Below are 23,651 nucleotides of genomic sequence, written 5' to 3'. Positions count from 1 at the left end.
TTATAGCCAAGGCAACTTCTAGACTTGTCACAACTTTTCCTAGATGCTTTAAATGCTCCTCCCAATTCCATTTAAAACATCTAGGAAGAGTTATGACATGCTGAGCCAGCCTCACACCATTTGCCCCACCCTGAGAGAATCCACTTCAGTTAACTCAGGGTTAATCTGGTTTCTTTTCTTCCAATACTTAACCTTGTGTTGACAGATAATCCTATCCAGTGGTTTCATGTATATGTTAAATAGGAGTAGGGAAAGTTGAGCCTGTGGCATGCTGGAAAGCAGAGACCCTGCCAAAATCTGGCCCTTCCATTATCTAAATCATATCCTACCTGTTTAGTGTTTCTAGAAACTGCATCATTTGCCTGAATGCCTGCTGACTCTCCCAGCTGATTATCTGTCTGGTCTGTTCTTCAGCCTCTGACTCAGAATTCAGATGAGACCATAACAGATGTTGGTGAGAGGCAGGGAAGTTACAAGGTAACTTACCTCAGTCTCAACAATCTCAAGATGAAGGTAGTGAGAAGTCTTGCTCTGGGCTTCGTCAGTTCACAGAAAGGTGGTTACAGTATCAGAGTCTGTTGCCCTAACAGGGTGTACCCAAAGAGTACAATGACAAATGGGATGAACAAACGTGATAAGCTTCTTTAGTGAATTTTTGGTAGTGCCTAAAAAGCCTGCAACATCTTTCCCAAGATAGAATAAACAACAATTATGCTCATATGAGTGGGGAGGTTGTGCAGTGCTGGTACCTGTAGAATGGGACCTAAATAAAGGTAAAGCCCAAAGACTTACAAAGAAGAGAGTCAATGGCATCTTGTCTAAAACCCTGGACACACAGGCACACACGGACACAGACAAGATATATAGATATATACTATATATACTGTATATACTGTATATATATTGATACATATTTTTCCTGGGATAATTTAGATATCTAGGAGACATATTCTAGGATAATCATAAACTCAGAAAATAAGTATGTTTTCATTGTGGCAGTTGAAAACAAATAAAAGATGATTCAGCATGACCTATCCTAATCATGGGTGATATGCAGTATTGCTTGAACTGTCATTTTTATTTTTCATTATACCATGGACTTGTTATTGTTTACAGATGTACTGAGAATCTTCTCAATTGCAGTGGGCATAAACCAAATAAATCAATAAACTAAAACTACAAAGCCATATGAAAAATACCAACATCCATATTAAGGCAACACCTTTATTTCACAAAATAATATATAAATATTTTAGTCCTTTAGGGCTTTTAGTTACGATAAATAGCAAACCAAACAAGGTGGCTGTCTTATCATGATGCCACAGGGTCCACATTTAATCATATGTTTAAATTAGACACACCAGGAACTGATTCATATCACACTTCCCATGGACTACTATCTTGAAGACACAAACAATGGTTAATTTTCAAATCATGGTTTGGAATCACTTACTTTTAAATATAAAATCCAGCTATTACACAGATTTTTTTCCATCTTGAGTTGGAGATGGAAATAAGTTTAGATGATGTATCCAACTTTAAAAAATAAGTTATAAAGTAAATCCACTTAAGCTCAATCAAATCTGTGTTACCAATCATTTGAACATTTGAGGGATTAGCTTTCAGTCAGGTTTTACTCTGACAACTCTTACGTTAAGACTTTAAATGGTACCTGCCTACAATTCCAGTGCCACATAAAATAATTTGTGTTATGTTGTCCTGGGGAAATAACTGTGGAAGTGTTCTACCCACCCATTTGGAGAGACTACAGAAAAGGGGTGTATAATTGAGCCCAACTTGTCAAAGAGCTATGACACAAGGTCTTAAATATGTAAAATATGAGAATAACTAGAATAGTCTGGGTGATCTGACCTCAACTTAATTTGATTTTCCACATGCATATCTAACCTTACCAAAACAATACAACCCCCCCCCAATTCTGTGACTACGCCAGAAAACTGTGTAATGCTACAAAGTAAACTTTGTGGAAAATCTTTTGACTTATCACAATGAATATCCCCTAATGCTAATTTTTATTCTTTTGTAGATTAGACGTGGGATTGTGTACGGCCAAAAAAAGCTAAATGTCAATATGATCAGTTACAGCAATACCATTCTCAGAAGTTTGGCCACAAGACATTTAGGTGCCTTGGAATCTCCAAACACACTCAATTATCTTAAGGTAAAGACGAGCTTCAACAATATGAAAATATAGTTTAAATGTTTTTTGGACTGCCATAGATTATTTGAGAGTTAAGTAGATTCTAGATTCAAGGCAAAACCTTATAAAAGCTTTTGGAAACCTGCCCTTAAATCAATTACCTCAACAATTCAAGCTTATTTAGCAGAATATTTTCTGCAGACACTGGTCATCCTCCCCAAAGATGCATTTTAAGGATATTTGACAGAAGTGAAAAACACGTAGCACTGCAGGGTCATATACAGACAGCCAGTTTCACGTGCCTTCCACCAGTTGGGGAGGCAACACAAAGTTAGTGATGCGGTCAACAAGTGAGGCTGCCCAGACAGTTTTTGCAGGGAAAATTAAAGTGCAGCAATTGGTGGATTTCCTGCTGGTGGGAAAATATCCACCAGTCTCTCCCAATCAGAGGTGAAGCTCAAGGAGGTGGCGAGTTTTAACACATGGCCAGACCTACGGGTTTAGCCATCTGTCAGAACTTGATCCACAGGGTGGATTGGGGCTTTGGGCCTTTCTTCTTCTATCAGGAAGTGCCCACCCACCACACGGACAATGCAGAGCAGCAATGCTCTACTCTCGTATTTCTAGGAAGTCCGTACCCAGTCTGCAAATAATCCCTGGATTATCACTCTTTATTCCATCTGTTATTTGTGCTCTCTTTCATTTATCCTTGTTCTATCACTTGCTCTCCAAATACTGCTTGCTTGCATTCCTCACTCATTTGTTTGACTCTCTTGCTTGACTTCCTGTCTTTCTCACTTTGTGAAGGTCCAGTGAGGCATTACATCAGCAGATGTACAAGGTACCTGATCATTCTTTCTGCCCAGCCAAATGGCCATGGAGGTAGGTTACCAGCAACCAGAGGGGAAAGGGCATATCCGCAGCAGCCAAAGGTGGCCAAAAGTTGCTGAACAGATCCCAACCATGTTAGGAGTATCACACACTGTGCCAGTTTGGCCTAGTGGTTAAGGCAATGGACTAGAAACCAGGAGACTGACAGTCCTAGTCCAGCCTTAGGCATGAAAGGCGTCTGGGTGACCTTGGGCCAGTCACTCTCTCTCAGCCCAACTCACCTCACAGGGTTGTTCTTGTGGGGAAAATAGGAGGAGGAAGGAGTATTAGGTATGTTCGCCGCCTTGAGTTATTTATAAAAATAATAAAGGCGGGATTTAAAAATTAAACAAATAAATATAAGCATCATGTACATCTGAAGTTAGGTGGCTTCAACTATGGGCTGGGGATGCAATGAAGGCTGCAGCCTGAGAAAATGTCCTTAAAGAATGGTTAGCAGGATATCTTCAAGGTGAAGTTAGGGGGACATGTGGATGCTCCCAATGGCTAAATTCACAGAAATCTAGCCTGAGAAACTGTTGTGGACAAATGGAATGGTTTTTTACATGAAGTAATATTTTGCCTTTCATCAGGCTGAAATGAATAATGCTGCATTATAAAACTTCGTATTATAACAACCTTCAGCAAAGGATTGTTACCTTGTCGTGGTGCTGGAGCTTGAGCACCTCAATGATGCCATGAGCTAAACCGTGAAGGACCACCCAAGACGGGAAGGTCATGACAGAGAGGTCAGACTAAATGCGATCCCTGGGGAAGGTAATGGCAACCCACCCCAGTATTCTTGCCGTGAAAACTCAATGGATCAGTGCAACCAGAGATATGTCAGTATACCATCGGAAGATGAGACCCCCAGGTCAGAAGATGGTCAAAATGCTACTGGGGAGGAACAGAGGGTGAGTTCAACTAGCCCCAGATGTGATGACAAAGCTAGCTCAAAGCCGAAAGGACGGCTAGCGGCTGACAGTGCTGGTGGTGAACGGCGAATCCGATGTTCTAAGGATCAACACACCATTGGAACCTGGAATGTAAGATCTATGAGCCAGGGCAAATTGGATCTGGTTATTGGTGAGATGTCAAGATTAACGATAGACATTTTGGGCGTCAGTGAACTGAAATGGACTGGAATGGGCCACTTCACATCAAATGACCACCAGATCTACTACTGTGTGCAAGAGGACCACAGAAGAAATGGAGTAGCCTTCATAATTAATAGTAAAGTGGCTAAAGCAGTGCTTGGATACAATCCAAAAAATGATAGAATGATCTCAATTTGAATTCAGGGCAAGCCATCTAACATCACAGTGATCCAAATATACGCCCCAACCACAGATGCTGAAGAAGCTGAAGTACAGCAGTTCTATGAGGATCTGCAGCACCTACTGGACAACACGCCTAAAAGAGATGTTATTTTCATCACGGGAGACTGGAATGCTAAGGTGGGCAGTCAAATGACACCTGGAATTACAGGTAAGCATGGCCTGGGAGAACAAAACGAGGCAGGACATAGGCTGATAGAATTTTGCCAAGACAACTCACTCTGCATAACAAACACTCTCTTCCAACAACCTAAGAGACAGCTTTATACATGGACTTCACCAGATGGACAACACCGAAATCAGATTGACTACATCCTTTCCAGCCAAAGGTGGCGGACATTTATACAGTCGGTAAAAACAAGATCTGGAGCTGACTGTAGTTCAGATCACGAACTTCTTATTGCACAATTTAGGATCAGACTAAAGAGATTAGGGAAGACCCACAGATCAGCTAGATATGAGCTCACTAATATTCCTAAGAAGTATGCAGTGGAGGTGAAGAATCGAGTTAAGGGACTGGACTTAGTAGATAGGGTCCCGGAAGAACTCTGGACAGAAGTTCGCAACATTGTTCAGGAGGCGGCAACAAAATACATCCCAAAGAAAGAGAAAACCAAGAAGGCAAAATGGCTGTCTGCTGAGACACTAGACGTAGCCCAAGAAAGAAGGAAAGCAAAAGGCAACAGTGATAGGGGGAGATATGCCCAATTAAATGAAAAATTCCAGAGGTTAGCCAGAAGAGATAAGGAATTATTTTTAAACAAGCAATGCATGGAAGTGGAAGAAGACAATAGAATAGGAAGGACAAGAGACCTCTTCCAGAAAATTAGAAACATCGGAGGTAAATTCCAGGCCAAAATGGGTATGATCAAAAACAAAGATGGCAAGGACCTAACAGAAGAAGAAGAGATCAAGAAAAGGTGGCAAGAATATACAGAAGACCTGTATAGGAAGGATAACAATATCGGGGATAGCTTTGACGGTGTGGTCAGCGAGCTAGAGCCAGACATCCTGAAGAGTGAGGTTGAATAGGCCTTAAGAAGCATTGCTAATAACAAGGCAGCAGGAGACGATGGCATCCCAGCTGAACTGTTCAAAATCTTGCAAGATGATGCTGTCAAGGCAATGCATGCTATATGCCAGCAAATTTGGAAAACACAAGAATGGCCATCAGACTGGAAAAAATCAACTTGTATCCCCATACCGAAAAAGGGAAACAGGAAAGAATGTTCAAACTATCGAACAGTGGCACTCATTTCACATGCCAGTAAGGTAATGCTCAAGATCCTGCAAGATAGACTTCAGCAATTCATGGAGCGAGAATTGCCAGATGTACAAGCTGGGTTTAGAAAAGGCAGAGGAACTAGGGACCAAATTGCCAATATCCGCTGGATAATGGAAAAAGCCAGGGAGTTTCAGAAAAACATCTATTTCTGTTTTATTGACTATTCTAAAGCCTTTGACTGTGTGGACCATAACAAATTGTGGCAAGTTCTTAGTGGTATGGGGATACCAAGTCATCTTGTCTGCCTCCTGAAGAATCTGTATAACGACCAAGTAGCAACAGTAAGAACAGACCACGGAACAACAGACTGGTTTAAGATTGGGAAAGGAGTACGGCAGGGCTGTATACTCTCACCCTACCTATTCAACTTGTACGCAGAACACATCATGCAACATGCTGGGCTTGAGGAATCCAAGGATGGAGTTAAAATCGCCGGAAGAAACATTAACAATCTCAGATATGCAGATGATACTACTTTGATGGCTGTAAGTGAAGAGGAACTGAGGAGCCTTATGGTGAAGGTGAAAGAAGAAAGTGCAAAAGCTGGCTTGCAGCTAAACCTCAAAAAAACCAAGATTATGGCAACCAGCTTGATTGATAACTGGCAAATAGAGGGAGGAAATGTAGAAGCATTGAAAGACTTTGTGTTTCTAGGTGCGAAGATTACTGCAGATGCTGACTGCAGTCAGGAAATCAGAAGACGCTTAATCCTTGGGAGAAGAGCAATGACAAATCTCGATAAAATAGTTAAGAGCAGAGACATCACACTGACAACAAAGGTCTGAATAGTTAAAGCAATGGTGTTCCCCGTAGTAACATATGGCTGCGAGAGCTGGACCATAAGGAAGGCTGAGAGAAGGGAGATCGATGCTTTTGAACTGTGGTGTTGGAGGAAAATTCTGAGAGTGCCTTGGACTGCAAGAAGATCCAACCAGTCCATCCTCCAGGAAATAAAGCCAGACTGCTCACTTGAGGGAATGATATTAAAGGCAAAACTGAAATACTTTGGCCACATAATGAGAAGACAGGACACCCTGGAGAAGATGCTGATGCTAGGGAGAGTGGAAGGCAAAAGGAAGAGGGGCCGACCAAGGGCAAGATGGATGGATGATATTCTAGAGGTGACAGACTTGTCCCTGGGGGAGCTGGGGGTGTTGACGACCGACAGGAAGCTCTGGCGTGGGCTGGTCCATGAAGTCACGAAGAGTCGGAAGCGACTAAATGAATAAACAACAATTATAACAACAGAAACAGTAAAATGTTTTTGTTTAACAGAACTTAAAAATTAAGCCAGGTCTGTTGTTTTTAAAAGAACTAATTATTGCAAACTAACTACTACTACTACTACTACTACAACTATTACTTTTTTTTTTAATCCATTCAGTAGTGTCTGATTATCAGAGACTGCCTGGACAAGTCCCTGCAGTTTTCTTGGCAAGATTTTGGAAGTGGCTTGCCACTGCCTCCTTCCTTGGGCTGAGAGAGAATGACTGGCCCAAGGGCGCCCAGCTGGCTTCGTGCCTAAGGCAGGACTAGAACCCCCGGCCTCTCAGTCTCTAGCCTGATGCTTAACCACTACATCAAACTGGCTCTACTATTACCTTTACTATTACCATTACTATTACTATGACTAGGAAAGAAAGAAACATGCACACTAAAAATTCAAAACACATGAGAAATTCAGATAGAATGGAAAATAACAGAAGCATCTTTTGCCAGTAGAACAAAGTGTAACCGGAAGGAAGAGAAAGAAAGAGAAAGATCCAGAATCTGCATCAGAAGTACCTAACAGAAGAATAAAATGAAGCAAATTATTTGGAGGCCAGTTATACTATTAAGCCAATAAAACATAAGAATAGAATTGTCCAAAAATAAACAGAAAAGGAAAAGAAGTTAGGAATGTCCAAAATAATAGAAGGAAAAAGCTGGGTTGCTCTATACCCTCTTCTTTCAGAACTTCATTTTATAGTTACTTTGCTTTAACATTTAGCTGTGACTGACCAATGAGTTTTCGGAACTTCAAATTAGCATTATTAAGTATCTCCAATTTTTAATCTCACTGGAAACAGGAGGAGAACCATACATGGACCTACTATGAGGTACCATTCTGATAGTCAAAAGATGGGCCTGAAACAAAAGGGTTAACTAGAGCACACCATCCACTGAGATCCTAAGCTTGGCCATGCTCTGGTTTATGCATATTTGTTAGTCAGATTACACTCAAAGATCAAACCAATAAAACACATTCCCATAAAACCAAAATAAAAACTGAATATACCAAGAGCCAAATGCTTAATAAAATGAACAGTGAACCATGTCCAGACATGAGTAAATAAACTCATAAAAATTCCCAATGTTAAACCCAGAGCCCTGTTAAAGCAATTACAGTTCCACAAAATTTGGCAACCTTCCCAGACATTTCTGGAGACCAATCCACTAGCCAGCTTAAACTATTAGTTAGCAAAGTATTATTAATTAAGAATGTCAGGTCTGATACAGAGAGTACCACATGTGGCCGTGTCATGTTTGCTCCAACCCAATAGAGGCATAAATGATCTTGGAACGGTCATGTTATTAAACCTTCCTGCTAGGACCGGGGATGCAGTACACTAACAAGATTATATGTTCTGCTATACAAGATGGAGAGATCATTATTAGTGTTAAGGTTATTAAGGTTATTAACATTTAAGATTAGTAGTCTAAAAGATCCACCCCAGAGAGCGCAAGACAATAGTCAGGAGTTTTATATCTCCCTTTCTCTGCATAGGTTCAGGTCAAAAACTTGCTGATTTGTCTCTCTCAGACCCTAGAATCATCAAGAACTAGAGTGAAGAACAGTCATTTGAACAGGAAAAGAATTCTTACACAGTTGTGGGCCTGGTTTATCTTTGGAGGCACAGGAATGTTACCCATCACTTTCAGCCATTCCACCCTCAGACAAATGTCACAGCCAAGCAGGGTAATTTATACTGACTTGGTTCTTATGAGACTAAGAATATAGCGCTAAATATGCAGTAAGAATTGTCAAAATATAATAAACTTCTCTAACCAACCTCAGACTGAACACTATGGAGCCAAGTACAATGAATCAATTAATATGCAACCATCTTATTCAGAGATGCACTGCACAAAGAAAACTGGAAAGATCCAAGACACCTGCATAAAGGTGCAAATACTAAAACATTAACATTCACTGGACTACCTGATTCAATAGAAACAATGTTTAATCCTATCATTCTCTGGATAATGAATGGAGAAAGCCTGACTTATACATGGTTGCTGCTTATAATTTCTTGGAACACCTTTTTTAAAAAATAGCATTAAATATCTTGACCTGGAAGTTTTGTATATTACTAGACTCTTTTTAAATTATAGTTAACTGCTACGTTTAGCACATAAATCATTCTTCTTTTCACAGAAAGAACTAGGAAAAAGACATAAAATCAATATGATGAAAAAATATGACTCAGAAAACTGCACCTACATTCTTCTTTAATCTTTAAATCTAATTTGTCATCTGTTATCCTAAGCATAAATTAGCTCACATTTAGACATTTTTCTGCCCTGTTTTCTGATAAAAAGTGACTGACAGATTGTGAAGTATTGGATATCTGAGGTGATGCTTTATACATTTATTTTTTACTTCCATAGTTTTCTACATTTGTAGCTTCCCACTTATGAGAATGTTGCCAAGCATACCAGAACCATATGGATTTTTTATTCACGTAGGTCCTTTCAAAGGTACATAAAGTGTTCACAAAAAGGGTAAAGATTTCCATAATAAGTGAAAACTTGTAAATAAAGTGAACCCATCCTACTCTGTATTGCAAAATCAATTCCCAAGTTCCTGCTTCTGAGTGTAAAAAAAAATGATACAGGAAGGAAGCACATACTATTTCCAGCACATAAATACATATTCACTTCTATGGCAAACTATATACAAACATAGACTGTGTGTAGTGTCTCTGTTTCCAAAGACTTCTCCAAGAAGAGCTGTGTAGACTGATTTTAAGCTCTTAGTAGGTATTCTGCTGGCAGATGATCCATCTCAGACTGGTACAGCTAAATGGTAAGAAAGCAATGTCCTAAAAAAATTAAGTTTCCTTAAACGCCTTTGGACCCTGATAGTCATAGTCTGCTGAATACAATGCACACACCAAGAAGCATAGCTCAACAAACTGTACTTCAATAAACTATGAAGCTACCAGCGTCAAGAAATTGATAGACAAGGAAATAGTTATAAATGCAAGTATTATTAAAATGTATACAATTTTCTTTCATACTGTGATATCTTTCTGAGAGAGAGATTCAACTTCTTTAAAAAGGATGCAGAAGCAATTTTATTGTACACAGTGGTTGCATCTATCGTACCTCAAATACATCTGCCAGGAACATTATGCTTACCTTGCATTGTTATTTTTGTAGGTTCAGAAAAGAGCGGAATGAGTAAGAGGTAGATGAGGTAGACAAACGAGATCCCATTGTAGCGGAATGCACATGCTGTAGAGAGAAGGGAGAAAGACAGATAAGTCTGTATAGGTAACATGAGGGTAATAATGAATATGATAGCATGCTGTCTAGATCAAGGTATTGTATATATAATACTTTTTTCATCTGTTCAATTGTGTCTGATTCTTGGAGACTGCCTGGACAAGTCCCTGCAGTTTTCTTGGCAAGATTTTTCGGAAGTGGTTTTCCATTGCCTCCTTCCTAGGGCTGAGAGAAAGTGACTGGCCCAAGGTCACCCAGTTGGCTTTGTGCCTAAGGCAGGACTAGAACTCACGGTCTCCCCATTTCTAGCCTGGTGCCTTAACCACTACACCAAACTGGCTCTCGCACATATATAATATATAGTCATTACCAAATCTTCATATATAAATTATGCATTTACAGTATACATTTAAATACATTTACTAAAGCATAGTAAATAAATTTTGGGAGCTGGTGAATATACCTGAAATTCTGAAAACAAGTCATGAGCCCTTGGCCTAGCATGCTATTCACCAAAAGGCTCTCACAGGAAACATGGCCTCTGAGAGAATACCCACTTCTAGAAGGCAAACTCTCAAGGTTGCATCTTGCCATCACTCTACCTCCTGAAGATTCAATCTATCATCCTAGTAAACCATCACTGGGCTGCAGCCACCCATCTTTGTATTTCTTAAGTATACCTAGGAATTCTTTTTTGTGATAGGGGCAGAAGAGTAAGAAATTAAAGATGATATTAGGAGCTTGCTAGATTTTTAACTAGAATACTCCTTAAAGAATAAAACTAGGTGGCTTTATGATTCAAACAGAAAGACGACTTAGCTCAAATGCTAGTTTAATGACAGACTTCTTGTTTGACACTAGAAGTCTCCTATTGCAGCTCTGGGCTAATTTTCCTTATCACAAAAGCCCCAAGAAATAATTGAAAATTATATTACCCCTCCAGGGAATTTAGTGAAGCTTTATCCTTAAGCAACATGTGGAGCAAACAGTTAAATGCCCATTTGAACAAGTCTGTTCATTAATACACAAATGTTCAGAATGTAGAGATTATCTGTATGTATAGAAGTTCTTATCCTTGAACATTTTCCTTTCACTGGCTACAGTATAATGTTTGTTGCCATAAAGCATGCCTAGCCAGTGGTTCTGCAATTTTCTAAAACAAGATTTCATTAAATATCTAAAGATCACAGCCTGGAGGAGAGAAATCAACATCCAAGCATTCGAGCACCTTCTCACTCATAAAACATGATCTTGATATACAAGCCAATTTGGGAGGGGGGGGCAAGTATTGATCAAAGTTTTGCAAAGATTCCTTGTATACTTATGCATACTTCTATGTCCAAGAATCATATAAAAGATGATGACTATTATAGAAGTATATTAAAAAGATACCATTTTGAAATGTAAAGGAAAAAAGCTAGCTTAATCCAACCATATTGACAGATGTTAATAGATATTAAAATAGATGTTAAAAGATGATAATGAGACCCACCACATTCAGCCTTTTCACACAAGATAATCTAAAGGCAAGAGTGTCAACACAAGACTAGAGATTTTGATTTATTTGCACAAAAAAGTAATGCCCTCCAATCAAATTTTCAAAAATGTTAGTAGCTACAACATTTCTCTGAATTTCCTTATGTCCAGAAAGTAGAGGTATCAAACTAAAGCATTAATCCTGTGAAACCCATATTACAAGTTCACTTATCTCTTTCCTCTAATGAACCTGTTTTAAAAATAATAAAAACAATTTCCATCGCTTTGTAAACCACAATTTCTAAAACCAGTGTGGACAACTTGTGTCCCTGCTAGGCATCAAAATTGTGGGCCTAAAGGAAGAATCAGCAATTACTCTGTGGCTTTTAAAATATTACCTAATTATACAGGAGTTATTTTCTATGGATTCCTCTCATGCAGCTGGGATAACATTCCAATAACTCATGGATAGACACTATCACATATGTTCCTAAAGCAGAATGACTCCTTACAAAGGAATAGTCAATTCCATTAAAACAATGCACATAATTTGGTCACACTAACATTTGGATCATTTCAATTTGGAGCACATGATTGCAGCCCCCTCCCCACCCAAAGCCTTAACAAAAGTCCCAGTGGATCTTCAAAGATTACCATCAAACAGTAATTTTTAATGTGATAGAAGGGAGAAATTATATCATACAGTATATGACATGTGATCATAATACTTATTGGAGTAATGACAACTCAATTTACATTAACTCAAATTTAGTTCTTGTTCTAGTCATGCCCATGTCCTTATCCTGATGCCATTTAGTTTTGGCATCAGTTCAAAGCCCTAAGGCAGTCATCAACCTAAAAAGTTATACCCCTCCAATTTGAATGAATGTTTGAGCCAGGCAGGAGCCATTCACAGAGAGCTACTCCATCGGATTACAGTATTTTGAAAGACCCCCTTTTTATGAAGACAGATGGCAGCTTAGCTCTTTATCTATTTTAGCCTCAGCAGCCAAGAGAACCCATTTGTTCCTGATCAAATTATTATTCTCCCATCTCATGGGAACTTTCCTTAAATTATGCAACCCAAGCATAGGGAGAGATCCTATGCTCTTCTAGAACACCTTGTAAGAAGCAAGATCTTCAGTTGTATAATAGGTATATAACTGAGCTAAGCAGCACTTCCAAAGCAGTCCACAACATCACTGCAAATTAACTTGAAGTCACATAATATATATTACATTAAGCATGGGTGGGTACACACACACACACGTACATACATGTACATGTATATAATGAAACATGAACACAACTCACCTGAAAAAAAATCAATACTTTTCTCCCTAAACAATAATTTCTCACTAAAAACCACCCTCCACTGCTTTTTAGTCCCCCACCCCCTGCCTCAAGCGCTCTTTGCAGTCAAGGAAATTTCATGGGAAAATAGTAACTGGGTTGGGATGAGTTTTGGCAAGAGGTCAGTATGGGAATCAAAGTGAGAGCCTTGCTGTACAGCTGCTTAGAGGGGAAGGGTATTATAATAACCAACTCTAAGTAAGTGTGCTTAACATGGGACTTAAGTCTTAGTGGATCCTTCCAATATACTGAAGTCTATGCAGCTTGTGCATCACAAATTTGTTACCTTTTAAGGGAAACAAGACCCTTGCTTTAACCATAGGCATGAAGACTGCATCATGGCAATAAATAAAAGGCAACATTTTATTAAACCTTTTCTTCTGTTGTCCTACAGTTGTTAAGTGTGTGTGTGTGTGTGTGTGTAACTATCTATCTATCTATATCTCCAGCTGTTTTCCACACTTCTCTCTCTCTCTCTCATACACATACAAATACACACACGCACGCACGCACGCACACACGTACAGTCTGTGTGTGTGTGTGTGTGTGTATTCATATATCTAACTTTGTAAGTAACTATATCTAACTATGTAAGCAATCCTGGGGTGGGGGGAAGGGAACACAGCTGCTGTATCACATTTTTAAAGACTGCTAAAGGGCAAATTGCTAACTGGCAGATGTAATGTACTTCAGCTTAATAGGATAACTTTTTCCAAAAGTTTCAAAAAGTTTAACATTAAGCTGAGCATTATGTTTGCAGCTAGGCAAGGCTTAACCTTAAGCTTCAATTAGTGCCAATCAAAGTACTCAAAACTAACTGAATCATGCTCTTCAAGATCTAGTGAATAGAAATTCTTCTCCTTGTCATTCACTTAAACATTTGATCAGACAAGTCTAACAGCTGTTGCAGATAACTGCATACTCTATAACATGTCCAACAGTCTAAACTATCTACCTGTCACCATCTCAAATTGAAGTCTAACATGCTCATCTTTTCCCCGACATCATTCTTCTTCAATCACTGCTCATTTCTTAATGATGTTTATTAACTGGTGATAGAACCTTGTCTTTATTTTTTATTCCAATCTCTTCTATATTTTCCATGTTCACCCCTAATGTGAAAACATACACACACACACACATACATACATACTCCTTGAAAATAAATATAGGAACCGCGCCCTTATCAGTTCTCTTGGCTAAATGACTGCTTCATATGTAACCATGATCATAGAACTTTCTTCCCCTTCTTATTACATTTCAGTTCCCTCACTATTCACTGATTATGTGCTATCATGTTAGTTACCATGTAAATTTTCTCTAGAATGATCTGTCCTGAACCTGGATCCCTAGGTCTTCCAATGGTGCACCCATCACCACTGGAACTGAGTCCATTCATGTGGCTGCTGGTCATCATCTTATTTTTGCTTTATTTATTTAATTTGTACACTTCTTAGATCCCAATGACTCTGAGCAGTACACAAGAAAACAGGAAATCAATAAAACAATAAAACAATGTTGCAATAAAATATAACCCAGGAAGCAAATATGACAAAACTGGGCAGCAACAAAGCACACACCGCTCCTCAGAAGGGGCTGCAACATCCTAGCCATGGTGGAGAGCCAGGTCTTCAAGGCCTTCTGAAATGCCACTAAGCTGAGAGCCCCCCAGATCTCTAGGACACTTCATTCCAGAGGTCAGGCACTGATAGAGAAAGCACACTTCCAGGGTCATGATAGAAAGCACTGTTTAATTGAAGGAACCTGGAGCACACCAACCCTGGTAGATCGAAGCAGCCAGGCAGATACTAGGGGAGATAGGCGGTCCCTATGCCACGAATGACTTTATAGGTAACAGCCAGCACCTTGAATTGCACTGAAAAAGCAAACTGGCATGCAGCAGAAGTGCTAGATGGGCATACTGAGGCATCCGCCTCACTGCATTCTGGACTGGTTGAAGCTTCCAGGTGGTCTTCAAGGGTAGCCCCAGGTAGAGTGCATTGCAATAACCAAGCTGTGAGGTGAGTAGGGAATCAGTGATTGTCTGAAGGGCCTCTTGATCTATGAAACAGTGCAACTGGCACACCAGATAAAGCTGTGCAAAAGCTGTTCTGGCCACAGCTGCCACCTGTTCATTGAGCAGGAGCTGTGAGTTTAGAAAGACTTCCAGATTGTGTACCATTCTTGAATGGGGCAGTGCTATATCTCCATTTCTAAGTAGCCCAAACACCCACAGCCACTCAGTCTTGGTAGGATTGAAACATAGATGGTTCCTCCCCATCCAAATCCATACAGCCTGTCAGGCTCAGCCCAAGAACAACGAAGAGTCAGTCCATTCAAACACCAATTCTTTATTTGGTCACCTTTATAGACAGAATCTTGCCAAACTAAAGCTATTCTAACTAACCTAAGGGGAAATAACCTGGAGGATTCTAGGGGTGGGGCTATCCTGAACCTCTTCATTTTCCCACCAATGCCTCCCAGACTGTGCCTCCTCTTATCTCCTCCACCTCCTTGGAATGTGCTCCCTCCTTCCTGAGAACCAGCGGCACTGCCGAAATCTGCCACATTGCCTCCAGGCACTGGGACAGAACCTTGACAGCCTCACTTGGCTAGCCTGGGGTCAAAATAAATAATTGGGTATCATCAGTATGCTGATGATACCAAGCCCCATACCAGTGGATGACCACACCCAGGGGTTTCATGCAGATGTTGAATAAGAGGGGAAAGAGAGTAGAATCCTATGGCACCCCACAGAGGAAGGACCTAGGGAGTGATCTTTCCCCCCAACCAACATCAACTAAAACCAGCACCAGAGAAAAGAAGAGAAGCACCCTAAACAATGCCCCCTATCCTTAGCCCACAGAGCCAGCTCAGGATACTGTAGTTGACAGGATCAAAAGTCACTGAGACATCAAGGAACACAAGGATGGATACATCTCCAGGAGCTCCTTGCTAAACCAAGGTGCATCCCAGGATCAACACACTGGGAGAGGCCACAGAGAGGTGATGCAGTCCAAGGCTCCACCACCCACCCAATCCAGGCAGCAACTAAGGCCTCAGCTGAACAGCCCACCAAATCCTCAGGGAAAATGCTAAGCTCTCTCTGGGCCTCTACAGGGTCCATTAAGCACCTGGGGGTGGGGGGTAGGCTATTGAACAGTCCCTATCTCTTGGTTGGGGGAGGGTGTGACACCAGAGAGCCAGAAGGCAACCAGAGAGTGATCTGCCCATGGAATGGACTGATGACAATGTCTTCCACTGAAAGATCACATCTCAACCACCCCAAGACAAAATCCAGATCCTTCTCTTTCCTTCCACCTTTCCCAGCATTAGAGCCTTCTCCAGAAAACTAGTTCACTGCATAATGTGTCCAAAGTAAGATAATTTGAGCCTGGTCATTTGTGCCTTGAGTGAGAACTCTGGACTGATATGTTCAATAATCCATTTGTTTGTTTTCTTGGCTGTCCACAGTATTCTCAGGAGTCTTCACCAAAACAAAAGCCCCAAAGCATAAAGACTCTTCCTGTTCTGCTTCTTCGAAGTCCAACTTTCATTTCCATAGAGTGTCCCAGGGTACACCACTTGCACTATTCTGATCTTAGATAGAGCCACATCATGGCATCTGAATATCTTCTCCAAGGCCTTCATGACTGCTCTACCAAGTGCTAGTCTGTGGTGTATTTCTTGATTGCTTTTTCCTTTACTGATGATAGTTGACCCTAAAAGGCAGAAGCGATCCACCACTGATATATTCATTGTCATTTCTAAGTCTGGTTGCTCATCTTCTTCCAATCCAGCTTCCCTTAATATATATTCAGCATATAGATTGAATAAATAAGGGGAAAGTACACAGCCTTTTCTCACTCCTTTGCCAACCTGAGCCAGTCATCTGCCTCCAGCATCTTCCTATATCGCTGTTGCCCAGTATAGGTGCCTGCTTGCTTTAGCTGGGCAGCTGGGATTATCTTCACACTTTGGGTGACCCTGCTGGAATTATATACTCCCAACATTCTTTGCTCATCCCTCCCAGGAACACCTTCCACCACAATGAGGCAGCACAGCAGGAATTGGAGGCACTCACTATTCATAATAAATGACGATTCCTTTCACTGGCTCTCATTCTCTTATCATATTTCATGAAAACTATGTTATCAAACTTGGGGGGGGACAGTTAATGCCCTAGAACTCAGAAGCAAAATGCAAAACAATATTGATGGGTTACAGAAAAAGACTGAAAATAACCAATTAAAATTTAATAAAGTAAATCCCAACACTTTCCACTTACAAAAAGAAAGACCAAATGCACAGGAATAGAATGGGGTAATACCTGGCTTGGCAATAATATATATACAAGATCTTGAAACAGAAGTTGATTACAAACTGAATATGAGTTAGCAGTGTGTTGAAACTGGGAAACTTTATTTTCCTCAGTCAGGAAAACTCAGGGGCAAATAATATATATACAAGATCTTGAAACAGAAGTTGATTACAAACTGAATATGAGTTAGCAGTGTGTTGAAACTGGGAAACTTTATTTTCCTCAGTCAGGAAAACTCAGGGGCAAATGATAGCGCTCTTCAAATATTTGAAAGGATGTGTCACACAGAAGGCTAAGACCTGTTCTCCATCATCCCTAATGGCAGAATAGAGAATCATGGATTGAAATTACAAAAGGCAGATTCCATTTGAATGTTAGGAAAACTTCCTAAACACTGAAAGCTATTTGAATCAATTACCCACCCTTTGCTGAATGTATTCAAGTCAACTATCTGTGTAGGGTGCTTTAACTGAGATTGTTGCACTGGGCAGGAGCCCCTTTGAACTCTGTTATCGTATTATAGTTACTGGCACAGAACCCTTTTTCTTCTTTTCTCTTATATATCCACTTACCCATTGCTTCCTAAAATGTTTTAAAATATTTGAAGTGGAGAAAACGTACAAAGATAAAATCAGAAATATAAAATCAATGAATGGGAGGGAGGGAGGGAGAGAGGGAGGGCCACAACTATAGCTTTGGAGAACATTAGAAGAGTGGGAGGAAGAGGAAACAAAATAAGAAAAAGAAAAGAAAAATAGATGTTTGTTTGTTTATCAAATTTCTATGGCAGCCCATCTCAAAAATGTGACTCTGGGCAGTGTACAATAAAAGCAACAATTAAAACATTCTTCAAAAACCATTAAAAACAAATAGACAGAAACAGAAACAAGGTCACAGAGAGAATGTATCAGTTGTACATATGATACAATCAACACACAGGCTCCCTGTTACCAGGAGATTCCCAGGTCCTGGTAACAGATAATAGATAATGCAATCATAATGCTAAAATAATGTATAAATATTTAAAAAGAGAAATGGATACCCCATATTAAAGCTACATAAGATATTATGAATTTTTCTCCCACTTTCTGCATTGGAACTCTATCTTCTTGGGAAAAGCCCCTCTTTTTCATCCCAGAAGTGACAGGGGCACTCTTCAGTGAGCACACAGAAATTTAAATTAACCAATCTACCACATAATGTGCAAGGCATTTTGCACAGAAATGGGATGTTGTTGCCTTTCTGAAAAAGAATGCTGTCCACTAAAAATACCAAGGCTACTGCCATTTTAAATAAACTATTAGATCACATAAATACATAGCCAATCATTCATCATTGTACAATAGCAACATGAGAGAAAATAAAGCAGCACAGCTCTCAGGAGGGAAGAAATACTTATCTAGCTGACAGACCACAAGAAGACATCAGCCCATATTTCTGCACAGCAGCAACTTAGATGAGTTCCACCAGATATATATACAATCATTCCTCTGCAACTTGTCACCTTCACAGGTACAAAGTACTGGTAATGCACCGGTATTGCTAAAACACTATATTTCTTCTGTCCTCTTAAAAACAGATTTTTTTCATATTTCTCTCATTTCACTATGGGTCAACACACGTCCTTCCAGTCACGTCTCTTTTGAAATATCCGCATAATGTCCTTCAAGATTCTCCTTAAAAGACTTGTTTTCCCTGATGCCTTTGGCATAGTCCTCACCTATGCTAAACTTACGCTCTCATGTATGTTCTCACCTATGCTAAACATAAAGTCTTAATCATGTCCAAGAGAATCAACTGCATATTGTCTACCTTCCATTCATTATTCTTCCTCAGTTTGCTCTTCATTTCTTAGGTCAGGGGACTCTCCTCCTCAAGCATTAAATAAACAACTGACCTTCAATAATAATTGATCTCAAAATGTCCACTACTGTCTTTTCCTACTTCTTAGATGTACGTGGTTCCATGTAGAAAAAGTTAACTGCACAATCTTTCCTCTTAGCATTATAAAAAAAACCCATCACCTGAAATTATTTAACATATTTATGTATATGGTCTGTAGAAAGACATCTGTGTTGTTCTGTATATATTTTATTTGGTTTTTGCTGTTCAGTCATTTGGTTACTTCTGACTTTTTGTGACTTGATAGACATTTTTTGGCCAGTATTGTCTGTTATTGCCTGAATTCTTGAGAACTTACAGTATGTGTGTATACTTTAAATCATCTGAAGATTTTTTAAAGGTTGAATGTGTTTGTAGATTTAACCACAAAACTACTGATGAACTACAACAGGCTATTGATAAAATCTAGAATGTGGGACTAAATAGCTGGAATGGTTTAATACTTTCTACTTTGTTTATATTACCCTTGCACCATTTTCTAGAACATTTGTTCATGCAGCTTCTTAGACAAATTTTTAACGGTTAAAGGTGAAACATTCACACAGAATTTATTATTGTAATCTAGTTATTTGTAGAAAAAACATGATTACGTATTACATGATTACATTACCATGATAATTAAACTGATGTGTCCTTTAAATGGAGGGAAACTTATGGGGGGGGGGGAGTGGAATGCTTTAATAGATTTCTCTTCTGCCTTTCTGTCTCTCAAGAGATTTAGAATAGTTATTACATTAATAACAATGTTCTCCCTCTGGCATAATGTTAAAAGGGGTATTGGAATGGTTCCTCCTGCAACCCACTGTTGTCAAGGGTTTCCCAATGATGGATGATGTCATCCCAGGCTAATCCTTGCTTGAACATTCCCCACATATGAAGTCCCAACACATCTTGAAAGGCGTCAGGCTGGTGGAGTCTGCTCTGGTCTGCCCAGCCATTGGGAGCATTATTAAGATCTATTGCCAAGCTATCTGTCTACTCTACCAAAATAATAAAAGAGTAATGCACTTTGGATTTACCTGTACGAAGCCTAGAAGATACATCCTATAAACTTAAAAAGTAGCTACAAGCTGTATAATCTTGGGTAAGGAAGGCTTTATGGAGAAATTACTTTTAAAAAATGCAATTAAATATCAAGGCATTAAAACAATATATGGGGGAAGGTAGAAAAGGGGAAGGAAACAGGAAGGCACAAAGTCACACACCTAGAATTCTGTATAAAAATTAATGAAGTCAAATTAATATAGCTAATTCATTTTAGTTTGCATAAAAACTTAGTTGGTACAGCGTATATAGAATTCCTTATATTGAACAGAGCTTGAGAGAGAGCAAAATGATGCACATCTTTGAACTTTCTTCTATGTAGATATCAATTCATCTATTCATGAAAAATAAAAGAATTTCCCCCTTTTCCAAGAATAAGTGTTGTATCCAATAACAAAATAAATCCCATCTTTGGTGGTAAGACTCCAGCTGTACAAGCAAATATTATTTTGAGGCTACTCATATTTATATTATAAAAAGGCTCCAGTTATGGCTAGCATTAACTTTGGGATGTTTAGTCAAGATATGTTCATTCTCAGTTCAGCACACTGGTGCAAAATCTCAGAAACCCTAGATGGCAGTGTTTAACTACAACAGGATATATGGGCTTGTCACAGAAAAAATGAAGCTTGTTCATTGCTTGCTATTTTGGAAAAGATTCCCATCTCTAAGAAGTATTCTTAGGAAGTATTTCTTCATACAGTGCACAAATTATTGAATTTTCCAACAGGGTTGTGATGGCCTCCAACTTAGACAGCTTTAAAAATGAGATGAACCAGTCATGATGGCTATCTAGGATCACAGGCTGGATCCCAGTTGCTAGACAGCAACAGCGAGAGAGAGGTTTTGTTTTTATGCTGCCTTGCTTATGGATTTCCAATAGATATGTGGTTGGTTTTGGTGTGAAACAGAATCCTGCACTATACAGGATTTCAATACGATCCAACAGTATTCTTCTTATAAATGGAAACAACAAAGCTATTTTCATTTTGGGACAGTATATATTTACCGTTAAAAGTGTTTGCTAATCTCTCTACCTTAGAAACCTTAGTAAAGAAGTCCTTTGAAGTCCAAATCATATCTGTTCTTGAAAAGGATCTATTTCTTTCAGAAAAGTAGGCATACTCTCTTGAACTGCCATTTTCCCATCTCCATATATCAACCAGCTCTAAATTGTCCATCAAGTCAAAGAAAACTTTTGGTAATTTGCCTTCAGTGATTTTAATATTTTTCTCAGACGTTCTGTCCAGTTATGGAGAGATCATTCCATTCCAATCCTCCATCAGACACCAGTTTTCATAAGAGAAACCTATTAATCTCTCTATAAGCCATTTGTAAAATAATACTTTATCCTCATTTGGGGCATAAATTCCCAGTATCAAAGTCTTAGTGCTGTACATTTTAACTTCCACCCCAACAAATCTACCATGCTCATCATATTTTTCTTTTAGGATTGATGGACAAACAGTTGGAAAAAATTATGGAACTTTGTTTTTGTACATGATAATTGCAGTGAGATTATTGTATGCACAAAGATGGAAAGATTCAGCATTACCCACAATGGAGGAATGGTTGGTGAAGATGATGGAACTTGCTGAGATGGCTAAATTTACTTCCTTGATTGGAGAAAAGACAGTATCTACCCTTATAGACTTCTTGGGTGAAACAGAAAAAAATGAAGTTATGATTTACGGTTTTGATGATTAGACAGGATAGATTATAGAAAGAAGAGAGTTATGTTGTAACCACAGAGTAAGAGGTAAACTTATAACTGTACTTATAACTGCTGTAAAGAAGATTGGAAGCTATTTCTTTGTGTCTTTTTTTCTTTCTTTTCTATTTTTCTTTTACTTTTTTACCCCTTTCCTGCATTTTTAGTTTTCTCTGTGATTTCTTTTTCTTTTCTTTTTCTTACTTAATATTAGTTTGTATTAGTTTTTATCTTCCTTTTTAAAAAATCTTTAATAAAATTATATAGAAAGAAAAAAGTGTTTGGTAAACTCAGATTAATGAAAAGTGCCAGTCAACTATTCCACTGAGCAAACACACATTTTCACAGATTTAATCTTGGTATAAATTCTCATCATTTAACTGGGTAAACATGATAGTATAACTCAAACTGAATTCAGAAAGCTGGATAACCAGCTTGTGTATATTAAAGCAGGCTTCTTGACATTGGCAGGAATGTAAATCAGATTCCTCAGGTGCCAAGATAAATGTGCTGATTTATACCAGCCAACCGTGAAAGCTTTTGACTTTTTCAGTTTTCTGAACTCACTTCCTGTGCTTCACTCTGAAAAATTCCATTGATTTATCTATAATCACAATTCCAAAACTCACTTTTGACCAGAATTTTGTAACATAGTACACTCTAATGATACATTTAAAGTATCAGAGATTCAGTGGGAAAAAGTCCTCAGAGTTTAAAACATACTGCTACTGATATACTCCATCTGTGAGGAATTCAGAGATGCAGTATGTGTAGATTGGCAAGAAAGTTTAATGTATATATAATCTCACTGATAACCAGAGATGCAATATTTATGCCAGTAAGAGGAGTTAAAGAAATTATCTTACTTTAGGACAACAGAAACTTATGTAAGAGAAAGAATGTTTAAAAAAATCATTTTTCATTTCTTGTTACTGAAAATACAGTAATGAGGGTCAGATGTTAACTTACCATATATTTTGAAACTAATGTTGACTGATACCAGGGATGCTGAACTGCAGCTCTTAATATATTATACTACCAACCAGCTCTACCATCTTCTCCATTATTGGTGGTGGCCTGGAAGATGGGAAATATCATACATACACTGGCGCCACTGCCACTCCAGCTCTAGTCTGCAGTCCCTGGATGGGGTGGCTTTGCTGCTCACCAGTTCCACTGCCACCCCAGAGCCACTGTTGCAGCAAGTCCACCAGATCTGCTTGGCAAGTAAGCCCACATGGTGGCAATAAGAGCTACCACGGATGCTGTCAGCATCATTGTTGCTGGTCCTGCTCCAGCCACACACACTCCAACAGCATGGGTTGGCACACCTCATCCCTACAACAGTATTAACTGTTGCCACCACTGCTCAGCTCCACTCCTGATTCACTTTTCTCCCATCTGCCCAGTGTCTTGACTATCCACAGACTGCACAACTTCCTTGCCTTGCCACACCATTGATTCCAAAGCCTCTAAACTATATCTCTCCCCTTATCAACACTCATATGCAAACTAAGCCACCAAACAAATTTGTCCTTCTAACTCACCATATCCCTAGATTCACACCATACCAGCTATTCTCCCTGATGTCATCTTGAAAAATTTTTTTATAAATTATGCCCACTCCTTTTTTCCACTTTTCAGCATGAACTGAAAGATTCCTGCACATGGCTTCCCAATTCATTTGACCAGGATGATGA

At 39.2% G+C, this 23,651-nt stretch overlaps 1 protein-coding gene across 1 annotated transcript in view; it reads right to left on the bottom strand.

The window, feature by feature from the left end:
- Nucleotides 1-23,651, bottom strand: part of PIEZO2 (piezo type mechanosensitive ion channel component 2) — a 224,439-nt gene that overhangs the window by 159,483 nt on the left and 41,305 nt on the right. Inside the window, exon 2 of the mRNA XM_063299098.1 lies at nt 10,058-10,153. Within this exon, the coding sequence (XP_063155168.1) occupies nt 10,058-10,153 (96 nt within the window). The remainder of the gene's footprint in view (nt 1-10,057; nt 10,154-23,651) is intronic.

The sequence above is a fragment of the Candoia aspera genome, chromosome 3, assembly GCF_035149785.1.
Source record: "Candoia aspera isolate rCanAsp1 chromosome 3, rCanAsp1.hap2, whole genome shotgun sequence".
NCBI classification, from domain to species: Eukaryota; Metazoa; Chordata; class Lepidosauria; order Squamata; family Boidae; genus Candoia; species Candoia aspera.
Note: the sequence above shows the minus strand (reverse complement) of the source record. Positions and strands in the feature narration are given on the sequence as shown.